Source organism: Battus philenor, unplaced genomic scaffold, assembly GCF_028537555.1.
Source record: "Battus philenor isolate CCGP_79_NKW_IND1 unplaced genomic scaffold, ilBatPhil1.0.hap1 SCAF_17, whole genome shotgun sequence".
NCBI lineage: Eukaryota > Metazoa > Arthropoda > Insecta > Lepidoptera > Papilionidae > Battus > Battus philenor.
The window spans coordinates 3,545,003-3,566,084 of NW_027181679.1; the positions used below are offsets into that span (position 1 = coordinate 3,545,003).

The 21,082-nt window shown below is 32.4% G+C and overlaps 2 protein-coding genes across 2 annotated transcripts in view; one reads left to right on the top strand and one right to left on the bottom strand.

Moving 5' to 3' along the window:
- Adss (adenylosuccinate synthetase) overlaps positions 1-9,798 on the bottom strand; it is a 30,205-nt gene extending 20,407 nt beyond the window's left edge. Inside the window, exon 1 of the mRNA XM_068762778.1 lies at positions 9,553-9,798. Coding sequence (XP_068618879.1) covers positions 9,553-9,741 — 189 coding nt within the window. The 5' untranslated portion in view covers positions 9,742-9,798. The remainder of the gene's footprint in view (positions 1-9,552) is intronic.
- Positions 9,799-10,133: 335 nt separating this feature from the next.
- On the top strand, positions 10,134-19,659 carry LOC137919854 (post-GPI attachment to proteins factor 6). The gene is made up of 4 exons (XM_068763065.1): positions 10,134-10,529; positions 12,239-12,487; positions 16,904-18,052; positions 18,684-19,659. Exons 1-4 carry the CDS (start codon positions 10,247-10,249, stop codon positions 19,415-19,417), a joined length of 2,415 nt encoding a protein of 804 aa, XP_068619166.1. The 5' UTR covers positions 10,134-10,246; the 3' UTR covers positions 19,418-19,659.
- The last annotated feature ends 1,423 nt before the right edge of the window (positions 19,660-21,082 follow it).

Sequence of the window (21,082 nt, forward strand, 5' to 3'; positions counted from 1 at the left end):
TAATAGGATGAGAAAGATATTTCTTTATCAAATTTAAATGTTTGCTTATTTGTACGTGTACACAACACTCACCTTATACCCTCTAGTCTTAAATACTGTGAACGAATAAAAAAATAATAAAACTGCTCTTTTGATAATAAAATAAGCTATAATTATTCGATACTAAATTAATTATAAATATGATAATAGAATACAATAAAGCAGGGAGGGCAAACCTGTGGCTCGCGATCAATATGCGGCACTTTGAAGGATTACTTTTGGGTTTTAATAAATGTACTCATGTTACATTTTCATTTTATCTTATTACATTGTAAAAAATATCACGAAATTCAAGCACTGAACAGTATCAACTAACCTGTATTTGAAATATTAAGCGTGAATTGTCGTCACCAATTATTCACCAAATTTTAATGAACTATCAAGTTTTCAACCTTTTAAATACGTATTAGGGGGATCAAAAAGTAATTTCGTTTCTGCGCATGTCAATATTTGATTGTCATTTGGTAGATCATTACGTACTTGAAAGACGTTTTGTACTAGATGGCAAAAGGTTGTTGATAACGAAGGTGAATGTACTGTTGATTAGAAATAAAAACTTGTTAAAAATGTACTCGTATGGATTTAACTTAAGAAAGCGACATTATTTTCTGGTCCGCCTAATATTTAATAGCTTGCGAAAATATATAAATTTTAAAATATGACACGGACAATGGGCTTGTCCACTAGGTAACATTACCGTGATATTGTTGATAACTAAAATATTATTTAAGATTAAATTTGTTTATGTATGAGGCTTATGTTATATATGTGACATTCATTGCACAGAATTAAATGAAATAACGATGAAGGAGGCGCGGTATCTTTACGATCCAATGTTGATTTAAAATCGTTTATCGCATATACTAATCGGTCACAGTGTTTTGCCAACGAATAGACTTCTATTTACTTACACGTGTTTGTTAGGTTGATATCGAGTTTATGAATGTTTTCATTGTTGCAAAACACAAAGTTAAATGCAATCACGTGTCTTGTTTCAATGTTAACAATGTCAATTGTTACGAAGCCAAATGCGTAGTTGCAGATTTTGTGTAACAGGGTTATCCCCCTGTACCACGGTACATTCATAGCCCTCATACAGCAAGTTTGACTTCCGGTACAAAAACATTTCGCGGGGACTCCCCACTTTATATTTCTGTACTGTATTTACAGCGATATGTAAAGTTGATAATCAATTCTGCCTAAGACTTTTTATTGTCTCAAATATGTTTTTATAAATTGAAATATACTCGATTTAAATCTATTTTAACGAGATAGAGGTCTAAAATTTCTATAATACCTTCTATAACTCGATACAGTGATTGGTAATGTTATAGGAGTAAAAACTACTTACATAAGGGGGGTGAATGTGAATTCATTTGCCAGTAAAAATTTAGATGCTTTTACACCATTTCCAATTATAGAGTATGAATCGGACGCTTTGAAATATAGTACGTTATATTAACTCGCGAAATCACTGGACTGGCAGCGTGAGACAGATCATTTTGGTGGTTTTTTAAAGGATGCCTATGTCTTGAAGTGGGTGTCTATCGGCTGGCTGGTGATGATGATGAATTTATTTTTTCTATCGGAATTTGTCACGCCAATAATTTCACTGACAATATAGGCCAGTAGATAAAAATTAATTTTAATAAATCGTAGTTCGAATTTTCAAAACGATTTTTCTTGTTATTATTTCTGAAATTATTATTTTTGCATACAGCAAATGGCCCATAGCCAGTCATCCCGTATGTAATAATTTTGTCTATGTACATAACGTAAATACTAGAAATAAAGTTAGGCCAGTACTTGAGTTAAATAAAATTAGTAACTCTTGTAGGCGACTCTGCACCGGTTTTACAATATACTTCCCCGTGCAATGACTGAATCATCGTCTAATAAATTTAAAGTTTATTAACCCTATCGTTACGGAGCGCCAAAAGTGAATTACTCTTTCAGCCATTTACTCATGATAGGGGCGAAATTGATGAATAATTGTATTTGGTCATGTGACAAAACATCTGCACAGGAAGCGTATGCCAGCTGTCGCGATGGTAACAAACAAACGCTCGTAAAAATTTCCATTACAATGTAACGAATTTTCAGTGATAAGAAAACTTAAGAATAAATTGTTTCAACTACTGTATTTAATATATTTATTTAGGTGATAATTTAAAAAAAAATCTTGTTCTGAGTTTATTGTGGGCTCTTTTTAGAACAGGGCACGTTTTGGAGCCCTGCGGTGGCACGCGAACTGCATCTCGCGTATTTATGTTGGTTGGGCGACTCCAGCTCTAGTCTAAGAAGTTGAGGCACAAGGTCACCACCGTTGAAACTATGGTAGTTTGTGAAAACGTTCCCGTAGTTTTAACATAAAGTGAAATAACGGTAGTATGTGGAAGCGTAGTTTTAACGAAAACCGTTAAAGAAGATCGTAGGGTTTTAGCTGGTAAGAGTCCAGCATAATCCTTTCGTTGCCCCCACAGCGGCGGTGTATCCCATGCAGGATTTCCCCCATAAAAAGGCACGTTTGGAACCCTCGTAGATTAAAATTAAATGATGCCAGTGCATTTTTGTTGTGCAATTTTGTACTTGACAAAAAGTTATCGACATAAAAGACCTTAAGTGGTTAACACAACTAAAAAACATGAATAGCTGGTTTGAGCGCTAACTGTTGATAAGAAAAAAATACTGCCATTTAGTCACTTCGAATAATTGTCCACGTGCGAGATGTGCCGTGGTAGTCCGGCGGTTAAGACTGAGACTTTCGATCATAGGTCGTGAATTCGCTTTCCGGGATACAATCTTATATAATTCACACTATGTGCATTGTTTATATAGGATTGCCACTGCTCACAAACAAGTTTCTAGAACATGAGTAGCAGCGTTCTCTGTGTATACGACACCGTGTTTGTCAATCTGCCTGCCAAGCGAGGCAGCAATTGTGGTAAATCCCTCTATAGATATCTTTGGGGGGAGACCGGTGCCTCGCTTTGGGTGTCTATGGGCTGAAACAACAACGTACTCCCATATATTGCATAGGTTAGAAGGGATATTCTGTAGTATTTCAAATGAAAGTATTTGAATTTATTTATTAAAATGTATGTTTAACATTAATTAATTGTATATGCTCCGTTATATGTTACAACTTATTGCCACCTTTCAGGTAACCTGTGTATTACTGTGAAGTTCTAAACTTTAAAGTTAAAATAGTCAGCAACTGCCTTAGACACTTTCAAAAGACTTGATTTCTTTTCCTGTTATTTTGCAGGGACTTCTGTCCAACGCAGTCAGTTTTTTTGTGTCACCATTGCAGTATGTGGTCGAGCATTATCATAGTGGAACACTATTCCTTTTCAGGACGTTAATGCCCTATTTTCTCTGATACCTGCATTCAATTTAACTAGGTGATTGGTGACATTACAGATACACCTTGATAGTTTTTCCCTATTTCAGCAACTCATTGTACACTGGACCTTTCCTATCCCTCCACAAACAAAGAAGTACTCGATACTTGGTTTTGGAGGTATTGCTGATGATATTCCTATTTTGCAGGAAGACGTTTTCTCCTAATATTCCCACAAAGAATCCATTTTTCATCTTCAATAATCATCTTGTCTAAAAACAGCCCCACATTGTGTCTAATCAGACGTGATATTCTTACACGATCAGATAAATTGTTTTCTGTTAATTTATTTGGAACTCAAACAATGCTTTAATAACGCAAACACAAGAGATTGAATGTGATATCAAATTGTTGTATGATAAAAGCCAAACTCTTCAGCAATTTCTCGGACGATATCCAGATTTTTTTTTATTTACAAAAAAAATATATCTATCTATTTAAAATGTGACAGAACTTTCCCTCCAATCTAATATAAGCCGTAGTACGACTTTGTAATAGCAAATTGTAATAAATATTACGACAAGCACAAATTACATTATCTTTTTAGAAAACAACCTTGTCATGGTTATTGTCGATTGCCAGTTGCTCGGCGACTGAATAAACTTAATTAAATTCCTAATAGAATTGATCTGTGAAGAAACTTATCATTTAGCGAAATTTATGTACCACAAATATTTATATAATTTTTTGTCTTTGATTCAAATTTTTCTATCGTTTTGCGGTATTTCTCTGCCAATATAATAATACAAACTCAATTAAAGAGAAGTAATTTTTATAATTTTTTTTTATTGCTTACTTTATTTTTTAGTTTTTTTATTTGTTAACATGTGCTTTTTTGTTTAAATTTATTTTTCCAGTTATATGTTGTATTTCAAATCATCGTTTCAACTTCGTTCCACTTGTGGTAATAGGCCTTCTCAAAGATTTGCAATAAGAATCACAGAATTGTAACGCGTCGCTCACCTTCAAGGAACATTATTACAGTATAGAACCCCCGCTGATTAATTCCACAAACTGACCTTTCAAGAGGGAAACATGATTATTTTTAATAGTGCAATGGTAGACTGGCATCTATCCGAATAATTCAACAAAGTTACTAGGCCCGTCGGATTCCTACAGAAATTTTTTTTTTTCAGAATGATGACTGTATCTTGTGATCGATGTAGAAACGTGGGCAGTGTCCTTATGTTTACTGAAAGAATATTCTACAAGCTGTTAAGAAAGTTATTAAAAAGGATAAATGAAATTGGTAATCGTTCAGGCTATGATGTGTGTATTAATTCTTATACATTTGGATATAATACAGAAGGTATTTTGAACCAGTGATTCAATACAGCCTTTGAACGGTCATCGACGGATCATCGACTTTCCTCCTAACACGCTCTTGTACGTATAGAGTCAAAATATTTATTTTGACATCTCTGCGCTCAATCACAAAGTTGCTTTATGTTTTCGTTGCTTGTGTTTTGATCAGTATTTGCCTTGCTGTGATATAAATTTAAAAAATATCCTACTATAGTAAATTTTAAACACAATATAGGGAAGAAATTAATTACTCTAATATATGTATTTATGTTTTTACCGATATAATCTAATATATAAAATTCTCGTGTCACGGTGTGCGTGATTTGGACTCCTCCGAAACGGCTCGACCGATTTTCGTGAATCTTAGCGTGTATATCGGGCAGGGTGGAGAAACAGACGTCTATTTTTCATCTCCCTAAATGTTAAGGGTGGTCCACCCCTTGTCTTTTTTTATTTTTCAGACAAAATTTTTTGATTTTATTTTTTATGATACAGCATACAAAAACACATACGACCCTAAATTTTCACCACTCTACGATCAACCCTTATCTTTTATTTGTTTATAACATACATGGCAAAACAACGTTTGCGGGATCGGCTAGTATATATAGTAGTATGAATTTAACTTAAGAAAGCGACTTTACTTTCCGGTCCCCCTAATAGATAACTCCGTATCTAGGTCACGACCCACAGCAATGGGCATAATGGATGGGAGGAGGAGGATAGGATAACCGATGTTTCGTCAATTTTAGCCTCACTAGACCCAGTAAGTTTCCTCTTATATCTGTTTTTTGTTAAGAAGTAGGCATTTTAACTATATCCAACTTTTCTTGTCAATTTCAACTGATTATCGTCGTGGAACGCGTGATGTACTCATGCTACAATCAGTATGGGAACCTTCCTTGTAACAGATAAGGCGTATCATTTATCTACAGGCGGCCGTACTATTCATCTTTTCATTTGACAAATATCCGTTATTAAGCTCTCATGATAAACTGTATATATCAGGGGTGGCCATGTGCCTTGATAATACGAGCCTATTTTCGAAATTTGAAATTTTTGGCGAGCTACAATAAATAACGTTTCAAAAATGTTTTATTTTTTTTAAAAAAACTATGGGAAAACTATGGGTTTTGTAACATACAAAACGATAACAATTTTTTAAATATAATTACGTAAAAATAAAAATTGTACTCGGTTACATTTATCGCGAGCTATAAATAATCTTTCAAAGAGCCGCAGGTTGGTCACCCTTGGTATATATCGAACAGATTGATTAAGACTCGTGCGTTGACTATGTTGAAATCAAGTTGTATATAAACACATTAAATAAGATCATCATCATTTCAGCTATACAGGGTTTAGTGATGGACATGGACCTCCCCTAAAGATTTCCAATAAGACCGGATGGAAGCGGTGTGTCTTCAACATCTTCCAACGTCCTAAAATAGTTATTGCAGAGCTTGCCAGTTCATGGTCACTACTCCAGAAGCTTAAAGTCCTATTGTCTTTTTGTTCTGCTTGCTATGGGACCAGAAATCACATACAAATACAATTTATACTAGACTAATTAAAAGAAACTGTGAAGACACAAATTGCAGACTGCTTTCAACCGGTCCTATTTAAAATCTCGGGAGAAGGTCTATGTATAGAAGTGGACAATTTACGACCGAAATTAGAATGATGATGATGAATTAAAAGAGTGAGCCAAGTAAAAATACACCAGAATGTAATTACTTAAATAAAAAGATGTTTTATGATCATTTTTTGGTTGGTTGATTCAACTATTATTAGTCTTGCAGTTTATGCAATTTAAACTCTTGTCTTCTAACAAATTCATTTGAGTAAATATATTACCAAATGAACTGCATCTCATAAAACTTAAGCTTAAACATTAAATCAATTAATAAAGTCATTTCTCCTTAATAAATTTACTATAATTTTTTAATTGGATTGAGATGGATTGGTAACTTTTGAATAGCCAAACTGTTGGGGCAGCTCAAAGTAATTAATAAGGGAATCGGAAAGTGCTTTTTTAATTTAAATTCATACAACTACATTTTTAACAAGTTTTTAATTCTAATCAACAATATATTCACCTTCTTTATCAACAACCTTTTGCCACCATGCCGGAGTGGTAAAAATTAATCAGTTTTTCTGGAAAAATATGGCGACAGAAACAACATTACTTTCCATGCAAAATATTTCATAAGAGCCCAAAGATATAAATGTGACATAATTATAAGCCTTTGAACCTAATTTTAAATAAAATACTTATGATATTACATATTGGACAAAGACTAAAGTTTCCACTTCAGTTGTAATGACTAATAAAAATGAAAAAATTGTTTATAAAGACCAGTCCTTTATGATAAAACTAATTAAAATTCATATTAAAAAAGTTAACATACATATATTACAATTTAAATTCAATGAGAAAAACCACATACATACTCTATCTCAACTATTCAGCTGTCAATGCCATTGTATCAATAACAAAACTCCATTATTATCATGTATAAATTATTTTGTAGATCTTTGTTATCTATTCAAGGCTGTACTGTCTTAAGTATGAGACAAATATAAGCTGCAATTATGTGTGTGTGTAATATTCATGTGACAATGTTTTTTATATAACATGCATTATATGTCCAACTCACATTGAAGGTTTTTTTTACATTAACATCTAAATGTTAATCTAATATAATTAATCAATTTAGCCAATCAGGAAATATATTAGTCTGAAAGAAACAATGTTTTCATCTTTTCTTTTAAAAATCCTGTGTGCCGTGCACATTTCTGATTATGACTGGCCAAGGAGTATGCACAAAAAAACAATACTTTTATCATGTTCATTTTTTGAAAAAGATATCCTGGTCATTGAATGACATATAGATATTTATTTTGTATTTGTAACTTTGTGTGTCAGAGTGGTGTAAAATATACATACATATATTTTATCTATCTACTTTATAAAACCTTTTTTTTAAACATAGTCTAATAAGATAAGGTTGACATATTTAAAAACAAATGTACTAAAATAATCAGGGTTGCAGGACCAGCAGGACAAACCAGTTATTGCAGCAAGCATCAATCGGCATATGTGAATGAATCAATAAATGAATACTAAAATAGAATGCTATTCTTATATTTATTTGTTTTTAGTTATGATTGTGGTCAAAAGGCAAAGATTATAAAATATATAATCTTTCACAGTAATAGAACACACAATTAACATTCAGCTCTCAGAGATAAACTTAAATGAATGCAAAATGAATATTGACTGACAGGCTAATCTAAGATCTAGTCTTAAAAGCCATGCCTATAATTACTCCATAGAGAGCCTCATAATTCTGTGAAATAAATAACTTAAAAGCCCAAGGTAAGGCTCTTGATGAAATCCTCAAGATTAACTAAACAATTTTAGTGCTCTACCATTTTAAACATGGCAGAGTAATAAATAAGCAAACATATTTTAAGTGATGTTATAATGAAACTTAACCATAGGTTACAGTTCCCTGAACTTTGACATGGAGGTGACAGCAATAGTAAAGGCAAATGGACACATTATGAAATCTCAATTCCTCTATTTCAATTAAAAAATATCTAGACATTTAGTTTATCATATAATTTTAGCATAAAATCAAAACTTAAAAGAGCAGAGGGATTATATGTTTTTGCAAAGGAGATAATAACTAATAAGCGTCTAAAAGGTTGTGGATGTTAGTTCTAAAAAACAAACATAAAATTTATATACCAATAAGAATTTAATTTTTTTTAATGTGATTATAATTCAAAAGAGTACAAATGTAGTAACAACTATAATAAACTGGACCAGGATGTGAGTAACATAAACTATCTGGTAGAAGCCAGTACAATCATAAGTTCAACTGGGAACTAATTAACATAAATATTATCATACCTCATTTAGTGTAAGGCAGTTTAATCCAGATGTGTTATTACACAATCATTTTATCACAATACTATCCATACAATGCAATTTAAACATTACGAATATATGCATAGAAGTTAGTATTTAATTTTCATATAAATTGATACATTTTTAATTCGTATATCATCATAGTTCGATGTGTGAATGATTTCAATTAGTAACTATAAACATAGCGTGATTTGATTAGTGATTTAGATTTTAAAGTTAATACAATGTTCTTATAAAATATTTTAAATATCTTTGGAAGGCGCATTTTTTTAGAATTTGTAATTAGAAATTGCTGTAGAGGCCAACAAAAAAATCAGATTATATGATGCGGCCAGTAACCATGACAATAAATGCCCAAGACCTTGGCAGTCATCCATTGTTTAGTTATACAAACTACATCACGAGAATTATTTACGTGACGGTCAATCAATGTTCATCACATGACTTGAAGAAAAAAAAACATTTCGCACCGTTTGCAAGAAATATGCATATACTGTGTTACGTAAGTGATTTAATGTACAGGCGCTTACGCAAGTTCCCGCCTGAACTCGACAATTACAAAAATAATACAAAAACATTGTTACTATGTTTTCAAACATACTGGCGATGTGCCAGCCCTGTTTGTATGCACAGTGAATTAACCGAATTATAATATTAGGAGGAAAATAGCAGAAAATAACAAGAAAACATGAAAAATATTAAAAAAAAATTGTTGTTGATAAATATACACTATAATATTAAAAAACACAACCCTAACCTCAACTTTGTGTTGAATGTTTGTTTATTATAAATTCATGAATCTCATAAAAATATAATAGTAAAATGTTTAACAAATAGAAGTTTCTAATAATTATAAAAGTATAACCTGACAACGACACACGATGTCCGAGTTTACAGCCAATAAATCTACCACTTTTCCTTTTCCTTCATCACCCCACTGAGCACCCAGCACCACAGTCACTTTGTTCTTATTTTCCATATTAAATTTATTAAAAGGATAGCAAGGCAGCTCCCCGTTAACTCGCGGGTGCTTCGAATTTGTGGGCGAAGCCATTATTCTGCGAAGTGCAAAATTCCAAAATTTATACCAGCAAACGGGACATGCGCGCGCACAAACCGAAAAGTTGAGAGAGAACCACAGTCGGAAAACAATAACTCTTACAAGTGCTACAGATTATAAATAATTACAAGCAATAAAAGTGTATAAATAAAAACATAAAACGAAATACTTAAATTTACTAAAAATATATTAATAATAAGTGAATATTTTATAAAATGCACACAATACATTTTAAAATAAATATAAACGAAATGTTTCTAAACGAAAAGTTAATGTCAGCTTGACATTGTTATCAGTAGTAAGAATTTATCGTAGCAATGACTTACGGCGGTTGTCGATCGATTACGTTCAGTTGTTAGGTGCCGTCCGTTAATCTATTATTAAAATAAATATCTTTAATTACATTTCAATAGTGAAGTATAATAAGGTAGTAAAATTTATACATTTAAACTGTGCAACACGCGAGTTGCATTTCACAGGTAGGAGAATTATAAATACAATGAAAGTTTACTATTTATTGTTGTTATGTGTGTGTTGTGTGACAAGTAATAGTGATAAAGAATCTGAAGACGATAGTAAAAGAAAAAGAATTATAGAACAGTTAACAAAAACACGAACGGTGATCCGTGATAACTATACATTAGTGACACGGCAGATCGCAACAGATGTGTATACTTACAGGAGTTATCGCACTGTTTCTGTTATCTTTTATCCTATCATGAGGGACGTTACCGATGCACTTTTTACTTTCCAGTCAGAAGAGCTTCACTTGAATAACATTGGTAGGTTACATTTACACTTCTATACTTGCAAGTTAAGATGTTAAGCTTTCGAGAAATGTAGGTAAACAATTCATCTAACAGTAATATTTATTTTAATTTCATAAAATGTTGTTAATTTAAGTAACTATGAGCCCGTACCATCTTTTGTTACTAATGCAACCAAGTTGTTAGTTTGTTTACCTTAGAGCTCTTAGTGTGACCAAGTCCCTATTTAGCACTTGGCTTATGCTTTGAACTCCAAGGTGTTTGAGAGAGGCAAACCAAGATTTGATTATTATCAAGAGTAGCTGATGGAGCAAGTAGTTGATGTAACTAAAGCAATGTTTCTGAAATTAACAGGGAGTGTAACTTGTTCACTGTAACAACTCCTAGATGTGTTCTATTAGATTTGTGTTGAGTTTTAAAAAATAACTATCATATGGCTACTTATTATGCCTGGAGCTCTAATATCTAAATACTACATATGAATTATTGAGTATACTACTGTATTTCAATAAATAATATATAGTGCATGTATTAGCTTGTTAGTAGATGTTATTAATATGCATATGTAATCATAAAAGCATGCTGCATTATATAACTAATTATAAGTCTGTATAACTTAAACATAGTTATTTTAATTATCTATAGATAGATTTTTATAGTGGTGCATAACATAATAAGGAAAGGTATTAATTCATTTGGCAGTAACAATATATATAGAGTTAAAGAGTTAGAGCCTTCTTCTGGAAAGTGCTCTCATATTAAAAAATTTGAAGATGCAAATAAATATTTTAATCAGAAAACAAAGGATGGGCAAAACTTTGAAGATCAAGAAAGAAAATTTTTATCTATAACAAGGGCATTTTAAAGTTAAAAATAACAACACTAATGTATCTGCTATCTAAACATATTCTGCTTGAATCTAGACTACAAATTAATGAAAACTCAATGGCATATTGCTTATTTGATCGCAGACATTTCTTTGCAAATGTTGCTTTTGGGAAGGGGCCATGATCATAGGTTTATTGGCATAAACCAACCAACAAATTTATTGGCACTACTTGGTTACACCCAAAGAAAAAAATTCAATGTTGTGAGATCAGGGCTTCCAAGAGGCCTTGGCTGTGTCCCCTTAACATGAGTTTTCCACTAAACATTTTATTTACAACAGCTCAAGGCTAATTGGATGTGTGGAATGTTAATGCCCACTTGTCGGATCCAGGTCCTGGTTGTAGGTTTCAAAATTATATAGATGTGTTTATAAAGACATTATCTAAAGTTGAATTTGCCAAATATTTTTAGGTAATAGTTTTCTATGGTTATATTTCAATGCTTGAAACTTGTTTTAGTGATGGACATTTTGTGGCTTTGTAGCATTCTTTTCACTAATTAAAGTATTTAATGTTAATTGCTCTATGATTGACATAAAACTAATGAGGTTTTTTCCTTAATTGCTGATTTGATATTTTAGGAACAAAACTTTTATAGTTTCATCAACATGCTGGGCATGGGCACCCCATAAATTTCAAATCAGACTGGCTGGAAGCAGCCTGCATCCAGGGCCTTTAGAAAACCTTAACAAGGTTGTCTACATATATATTAATGTGTAAATAAGTGTCCTAATGAAATTGTGTTACTATTTCTCTATACTTCATATGATTATTATTAAAAAAAAATAAGCATTGATTGTTAACAATTTAAAAATTACTCAAGTCTTCTATTTGCAGGGTCGTGCAGCCCACAAGATGTCATTGTCAACATAAAACATGGATCATATCCGGCGGTAAATCCAGATGGCTATGAATTTCCTAAGGGTTTTGTTGACCCAACGGTTAGGGAAAGGATCCATACAATAGAACTATTATCAGATGGCAACAATAAAACTTACTCTATAAGAAACCCCAAGCCTGGGAATTGGTATGCGCTTGTATATTTAAAGTGGGAAGACCCAAGAACACAAAAAGTCGAGCAACAAGGTAAATGTTTAATTTTCAATTATACTTTTAAAGGGTAGATCAAAGCCTTCCTTGACAGTGATTTTTGTATCTAATTTTAGGTAATAAAATTTGACTATTCTGATATAATTATATGGGGAAAAAAGTTTTGTATTTATAATAGAATTTGAGTCATATTTTTGTAAAGTTTATTTACATTTAATTATAGCATATAATTGCCATTCTCTTCAATGACTTTTTGTTAACTTGTATGTATTGATATGATTCTGTGGCTGTAGAAAATTTGGGACTTTTGATTAAACAAACCCGACAAAATGTTTTGATAGTCCTCTCTTGATGTTAACCTGAGACTGCCTAAAGATTTCTGAGAAACCAAAACTGGTATTAATTATGGTATTAATATTATTGGTATTATTATTCACCACCACATTGGTATAAATTTGAAGGTGCAAGGTCATGGTTATATGGTGAATGCAAATGTATGTGGTTTAGTATTATCATAATAAAAGACTGAATCCCTTAAATTGATTAATTCTAGCAATTTCTTCTCAACTTTTACTTTAATACCATCAATTGTTGGCAGTACATATCCGAATTGTTGGTTTCGGTCAATGAATGCTCATAATAAACCATGCTCTTCTAATCTCATCTTACACATAGCAACACCTTATTGTGAGTTAACCTGAGTTTTGTCAGTTTGTAAAACTTAATCAATCTTCGACCACCACCTTTTTCATTGGTTCATCACTAGTTGTCTATGTGTAATCTCTTAAAAAATGGTTCTGTTTCACATCTCAACAAAGAATCACAAAACCTCATGGTTAATTTGGTTTCTTTTAGTGACCTTGTATGGTGTCTGATCTTTCTCTCTCTCTCTCTCTCTCTCTCTCTCTCTCTATATATATATATATATATATATATATATATACATACACACCTACTTATATATATGTATATATATAAGTATGTATATATACTACATCCTACATACTACTACTTTCTACATCGTAACTACCAATATGCCGATCTAGGTCCACTTTTTCAAAATGGCGTCCATTTTATACCTTATTGCATCAAATCTAGCCTATTTCTTGTCGTTTCATATATATTCAACATTCTTTACCTCAGACGCTTCGCGTGATCCGCACTGCTTTCTGTTAGTATAATTTCATAAAATCCATTTTTGGTAATTATAAATAAACAAATTTGGTAATATAAATAAACATACTATAAAAATATTTTGACCAAGTTTATGTATCTCTTTATGTATTTATAAGAATTATAGTAAGAAAATATGCTTTAATGAACTCCCCAACTAAGAATTTCATAAAAACCGAACTTTTTCTTAGCTGACCTCTACAAAACGACAGGAACATTCCTACCAAATTTCAAGTCTCTAAGCCTTATAGTATTAGAATAGTTAGAGATATCGTGATGAGTTAGTACGTATTTGGAAATCTCATATATACAGGTTTATTAGTTATAGGTGTAAAAGCCTTAAAGTGGAGAAAATAGCTCAATTGTTAGCAAAAAATTTTCAAGCTTTGACAAGTTTTTCCAATCAACCTGTATAAAATGATCACTCTGAAACTATTACGACAAGGCAATAATATCGGATAGTACAAAGTCTGCAGAAACAGATAGTAAACAATAATTATTTTAATACGCGGAAATTCCAATTTTGAAAACGCTTCCTATTTCTTTATTATAATTACGTTATTTATCATTTGTGAAACAATTAATTTTTGGATCGAGTGTACCTTACATATTTGAAATAAAATGAGCAATATATTACCACATTAAAGCATTTACACTTAAATTAAAATAATTTATAAATGCGATATTACATCAGTCTGTGTTCAGACAGTCGCAGTCATCTATAAAATCAAATTCGTAATTGAGCGACCGCTCGGCGAGGCCCCGTTGCCCACGCCGGGCTACATTGACGCGACTTCCTGTCCTACTTCGCTTTCAATTGTATCATTATCCCCTAAGTACACCTGCGTCTGTATCTATCAACGCTTTATATCTATGATATTGTATAGGCCACACAAATGTATGCATATGATGACTTACTAACATTTATTTTTGCTATATATAAAGGAAAATAACGCATTAACGTCAGAGCACCTAATTGGCGGTTTATAAGTCCCACCTAAAACTTTAAACGTAATTTTTTTGCGATCTTAACTACTTCATAATTCGAAACACTCTTGAAACCAACCTAACCTAACCCAATTTTCTGCTTCGATGACGTTAATACGAAAGTACCCAATTAAGTTTACGATAATTTATAGTACTACATTTATAACACTTTTTATCTTTACTAAATTATTATAGAGATTTATTTATAAAGTAAGTTAAAAAATAAGAAAAATATAAGCAAAAATTTTATTTACACATATCGCGTTATATGTCGTCATATGGTGATGGATACTCCTAGAAAGCTTTATTCTTTAATGCAGAATCAACCTATCGTGTTAGAGGGAGATTACTGTACTGTAAAATACTATAAAAAATAATAAATAGACTTGAGGTAGAAAATATTTTTTGGTTTTAAAATTTGGGATGAAGAAGAACATGATACTGGTTATAATATTAGTAAAAACTAAACTAAATGATGAACTTTGTACCAGAATGAATTTGCTATAAGAAATTTTAAGATGTGCAACGTCCAAATTCAGTTGGCCACGTTCCATTTATAATGTTTAACACTCGCAGTCTCTTTATCTTTTAGCTTAGTCATATATTTCCGAATGAAATGTATATGTAATTTATCAAAGGTGAAATGTTTCCGTGATATGTAGTTGCAGATATATCCGCGCCAGGTAGTCGCGACTTTTGTCTGGGGGAGTCTCTTTTTAACGTATTTGTTTTAGTCTTATTTCTGGCGATACGACTAGAATTGCATTTACCTGATGATAAGCGGTAAGATCTATCCCACATTATGTAGAGATTCTAAAGATTTTGTTAACAAAATACTGAGACTTAGTATGACTTTCATCAATGTCATTTGATCCGTAGAACGTCTATCGCTTGACTTAGACTTCTGGCATATTTTTCAACACACCCTGCTGAAAGGCAGGCCGCCCAAATTCAATTCTTCCAAATTTGACAAGATCATCTGTCCATCTTGTAAGTGCACATGTGCCATACGCTGCGCATCCTGGTCCGTGGTTTCTGTTGTGTGCGCTTTGTGGACTGTTCACTGCCACTTCATATTGCCAATCCATTTTATTTCGTTACATTTTTACTTCGGTTAGGTATTGGAAGATTTCAATACCACGGACATACTTGATAGGAGCGTTTCTGGAGTTTCTTCTGCCATTTTTCCCAGCGCTAATGATTTTTGAAGTGATAGTAGTGATATTAGCCTGACGATAGCAACCGCTCAAGCCGAGGTTTGGACCTCCCGGTCGCCTTCGTGTCGAATGCTAAGCGGATATAATCGACGAGTGACACCTTAAGCCGAGGTCCCCTCTTGAGAGCCCTTGTACTTTTTTACCCCTCAGTGCGTTTACCGAAGTGATCTAAGAGCACGGCGACTTCCCAATCTGGTTAGTAATATGTAGCGACCCGAGAAACCTCAAGCTTGCTTCTTGGGCTAGGCGCAATTTGCGCCCTGCCACCTCATACCCGCGGAATCTTCAAATGCCATTAGGACAGCAGTGAGAGTCCATTGAAGAAGTGTCGTTCGTCTAAGGACTCTCTAATTTAGATGACGTCGTACTAATTGAATAATCGTACTTATATTTAAGGCTATGCTTTAAGGCGAGAAAATTTGTACAGTACAGAGTTAATAAAAGCACAGAATTTTTTTGCTCAAACTCTGAATAGCATTATTTTCCCCATTCTCCAGCAGCACATGACCTTAGAATCAAGAATCGCTTTTTGTCAATCGTTCAATTGAATTTTAAAATACTTTGATTACGTTTTGAGACAGAAAGACGAAGCTATAAAGAGAATTCTTGTCCAGGGTATACTATAAATCTAAATCTGGTTTGTCTTCCAAAGGTATTGATCCAAACGTTGTCCAGTGATTCTAATGTGCATATATCAATGTAATTGGGTGTAAAATATACATGAAAATATGCATTGCATTCGTTATAATTTAAGTTTGGTGTTATTTAGAATTGTATTACAATATTCTACAATCTTTATTTTCCTCCTTGCTTTTATTGAGAGGGAAATGTGTTGACGTAGTTGACGTTGGAATTTATACAAATGTGTTTCCTTAGGCGCTCGTAAACAACATTCTGCAACCGGTATCTACACATTTCTTTACATCTTTGATTTTTGTGTTTTTTGTCTTATCTTGTTTGTTTCTTATAAATAACTCTGGGTAATTTTAGCGCGATGAACGCGAGGTAGATAAACAAAGGTCAGGTTGAACGTTTAAATTTTTAAGTATCTTATTTCAACTTGTTTTTCTTTCAGGTCTTGTCGCGGACTGTCACACGATTCTGTACACTGATTTGCAAGTGAAACAAGAGGAAAATGTAGAACTTATTGACTGTTATTCAGGGCTCACAATCGACTACAGTAGGTTACCAAGAGCTTTCAAATGTATATCTTTAGATAGTAGCGATCCAATAACGTTAAATATAACTATTAAAAATACATCGGTAAACAATTCAGAAATACTATTCAGAATACAGTCTTTATCTTTGCCGACGGAAGAAAATTATTTAGTGTCCTGCGCATTCGATCCGAAGCTGAGCAACGAACAGACGATTACCTTCAAACCTTATCCTAATAGTTGGCACTACATGCAACTTGATAACGTCGTGGGCAATGCAACAAGATATGCCGACTGCGAATCTTACTACCTCCGTTATGATCCCGATGAAGCAAGCAATCAAACGACTTTAGATCTTATGCGAGACGATAAAGGTAGGTTTTTCACTTTCAATTACGGTCTGCCCACGACCGACCTTCAGGATGCTACAAGTTTAGTGAATCTGACGTCAGGCGAAGTAAAAAGTTTGAGGTTTAAGGTCAATCAGTTTCTAGATATTGGGGGCAATTTGGCAATAGAGATCAGTCTGCTCATGAGCCTCAAATACTACATGGGATATAGAAGAGAGCTGAAAACTGATGGCTTGCTCGCCTTCACTGATGAAGATCAGTTTTATAAAGTTGTCGTTTGCTTGGACATAGGACACGCGAGTCTGCCTTTGGAAAGCGGTAGATGTAGATTTAACGATCACGAGAAACCTGCTCTCTTCGTATTGAATAGTACGGATTCGGAGTCAATTTACGAGAAAGTGATCATACCATACCCAGATAGTGGTACATGGTATATAACATTTCGAATGTTCTGCGACGAGATTGCCTGCCCTTGTCGAACCTCACATAACGGTACCGTGTATTACGTAGATCCTGATGGAATATATAAGAATGATCTTTATGTAGGCCGAACGAATAATACAAGACAAGGAGAGAGTTCGTGTAATGCCACTGCAGTTTTATCTTTATCATCTACTTCATGTGTAAATGGAAGGTGTAGCAATCATGGCAATTGCGGTTTAAATACGTTTGGCGGTTTGGTGATGTCCTTCTGTTCCTGTTCTGCTGGATACGGAAGTAAGTATGATTTTATATATAAAATTATCTATTATCATTTATATACATAGTCAAGACAATATAGCATCTTGTTTTTTATAAATACAGGGTGATTGGTTATAGGTGTAAAAGCTGTAAAGGGGTGAATTTATAGCTCATTTATTGTCCAAATAATGTATGGTACACCCTAACAAAATCAATGGTTTCAGAAATAATAACGTATTGAAAATAATAAGTACTAGCATTTATAAAATTCAGTAATGTATGTTAAAATTAATTGTTTACTATCTGACCACGCAGATTTTTTACTGTTATTGGCCTGCCGCATTCTAATAGAAATATTACATTAACACAACATATTTCAGTGTGATCGCTTTATATAGGTTGATTGGAAGTAGATGTAAAAGCTTTATAGCTTTTTGCTGACAATTGAGCTATACATGCACCCCTTTCATAGCTTTTACACCTATAATTAAATACAAAATTTGATACAATACAATGTTGCATTAGGTAAGAGATCCATCAACGGAAATAATTATAATTCTTTCATTAGAAGAACGTGTGTCGCTTTGAATGTCAACTGTTTTCAAATTATGTCGTATTTTTGTTTACAGTCGGTTTTTGTGTAATCATTTTTTTTTTGATATTTCAGGTTGGGATTGTTCAGACGAATCAAGAATGGACAGCCGCGCGTATATGCTTGTCTCCGTTCTCCTGCTTACTCTAAGCAATCTTCTGTTTCTCTTCTCAATCTACGTGGCTGTCATCCGTTTGTATTATTCCGAAGCGATGATGTACACTTTTACAATGGTTTTCTCAACATTCTACCACGCGTGCGATGCTCCCGCCCAAGTCGCGTATTGCATCACCAGAGGTAACATTCTACAATTCGGTGATTTCTACTGCGGCCTCATGTCTTTCTGGGTCACATTACTGGCTATGAGTATTGTAAACGAAAAAATTAGATCATCATTCCAACTGACCGGTGCAATTGTTATAGCGTTACTAACAACTTGGAACATGCATTCATTCGTCGCATTTTTACTCCCTGTTGCAATTGGTATCACCATTCTTCTTATCTCCTGGTACATGGACTTCAGAAGAGTGCGGAGTATGCGTTACCCTCGATCTTATTACACCATGTACTTGCCTCTCGGCGTCGCTTTCGTTTCTGTAGGTCTTATTTGTTATGCATTTTTGCAAACGGAGCAAAATTATAAAATAGTTCATTCCTTCTGGCATATGATCATAGCTGTAAGTGTTGTATTTTTATTGCCGGACGTAAAACGGAACGGCGTAAACCCTTTTTTACCCAGTCCGGATTATTTCAAGTCGCCATTTTGGAGAATTTTTGACAGATCACAGACACCTATAGCTACCGATTGAAGGTTATATATTTTAATTAATCTTCCAACATTTAATAATATGCATAGCAATAAATAAAGAGGCTTTTAGTTTATTAATAAGCATCATTATTTGCTATAATTTTTATTCCTTTTCAATTATGCGGAGTAATAAATTTAAAACTATAAAATTTAAATGTTCCGGTACAACAACCGAATAAATCTTGCTTCCGCCTAAGAAACGATATAACTTACATAAATATGTCGAAAGTCATACTAGTTTCTTTTTTTAATTTAATAATAATCTTAGGTATGTCCTATACGTCTTATCCTGTGCTATATGCGATAAAATGAAAACAGAAAAAAATACACGAAATTAAATTAAATTTGGAATGACCGAAGCATACTTTGTATATTTTAAAACACTTTATAACATCAACATTTCTCTGCTCTGATATAGTAATTTTATTTATGTTATTTTTTTCCTGTAATGCATAATAATCATATTTACGTTCCTTTCAATGCTGTGGTATCTAAATATTACTGCCACTAATGTCAACTATTGCATTAATCAGAGATTATAAAGTACACTTATAACCAAAGAATCATTGAACTTTTATTATCTGTGATTAGTAATTATTGGTTAAAAAAAATTGCGCCGCGAATTAGCCATTTTCCCAATAATTCTATGTTATTATTTTCGGATTTAAAACATACGATGATCCATTAATTTACTATTTAATCATATGGTGTAATTATAGTGATTATTTTTATAAATACTGAAATATTTTCTTTACTTTTATTGTTAATTCATTCATATAATATATACCAATATTATTTCTTTAAGAAAATATTAATTTGTATTTAATAAATATAAATGTTCTTCAAATTATAATTGAAAACTATTCTCAATAATTGTACTATAATATATTGATAGCTTTTAGTACAAGAGGGCATTTTTACAATAGATATTGCCAATTTATAATATACTTTAACATTCATTTTATATATGTAAATTCAAAATTTTTAAAATTTTTATCATAGTTGTTAAAAATTCAACAACAACAAAAACGATCGATCACAGTTTAAAGTTTAAATCAAATTAAAAAAATATTATCAATTAGATTAAAAATGGCGGCTGATATAATTTTTTTTTGCTTTTAGAGCAATCATGTGTTTATAACAACGAGATGTTAAAATTATGACAATAGACGCGCAGATTAAAAATAATCTCTTAAAATTGGAATTTGTTATTTTTAATCTGTATCTCTCGTTTTTATGTTTTACTATTGGTATATGTATTGTATATATTTTATTTTAATAACATCTTATATTTCATTTAGTAATATTTTTTTATTTATACCATGACTCTTTTTTAAATAATTTAAATTCGAACAAATAAGTTTTAGATCGAAAGACTTGTATGTTAGTTATATACATAAGTAAATATGTTTTATTTGTAAAGCAATGGGTTACCAATCTCAATGGTCTTCAAAGTATACACATACAAAAACCTAACCTTCGACAATAGGTTAGATTTTTGTAAATGTTTTTCGAAATTGTTATATTTAGTTAACTAGTTCGTAAAATCCTATTAAAAAAGAGAATTAAATGCAATTTTGTATGAGCCTGTAAGATTAAAAAAATACCTGACTTGTAGCATAATAATAAAAGTAGCCTTTACGATAAAATTAAGGATTAAATTAAT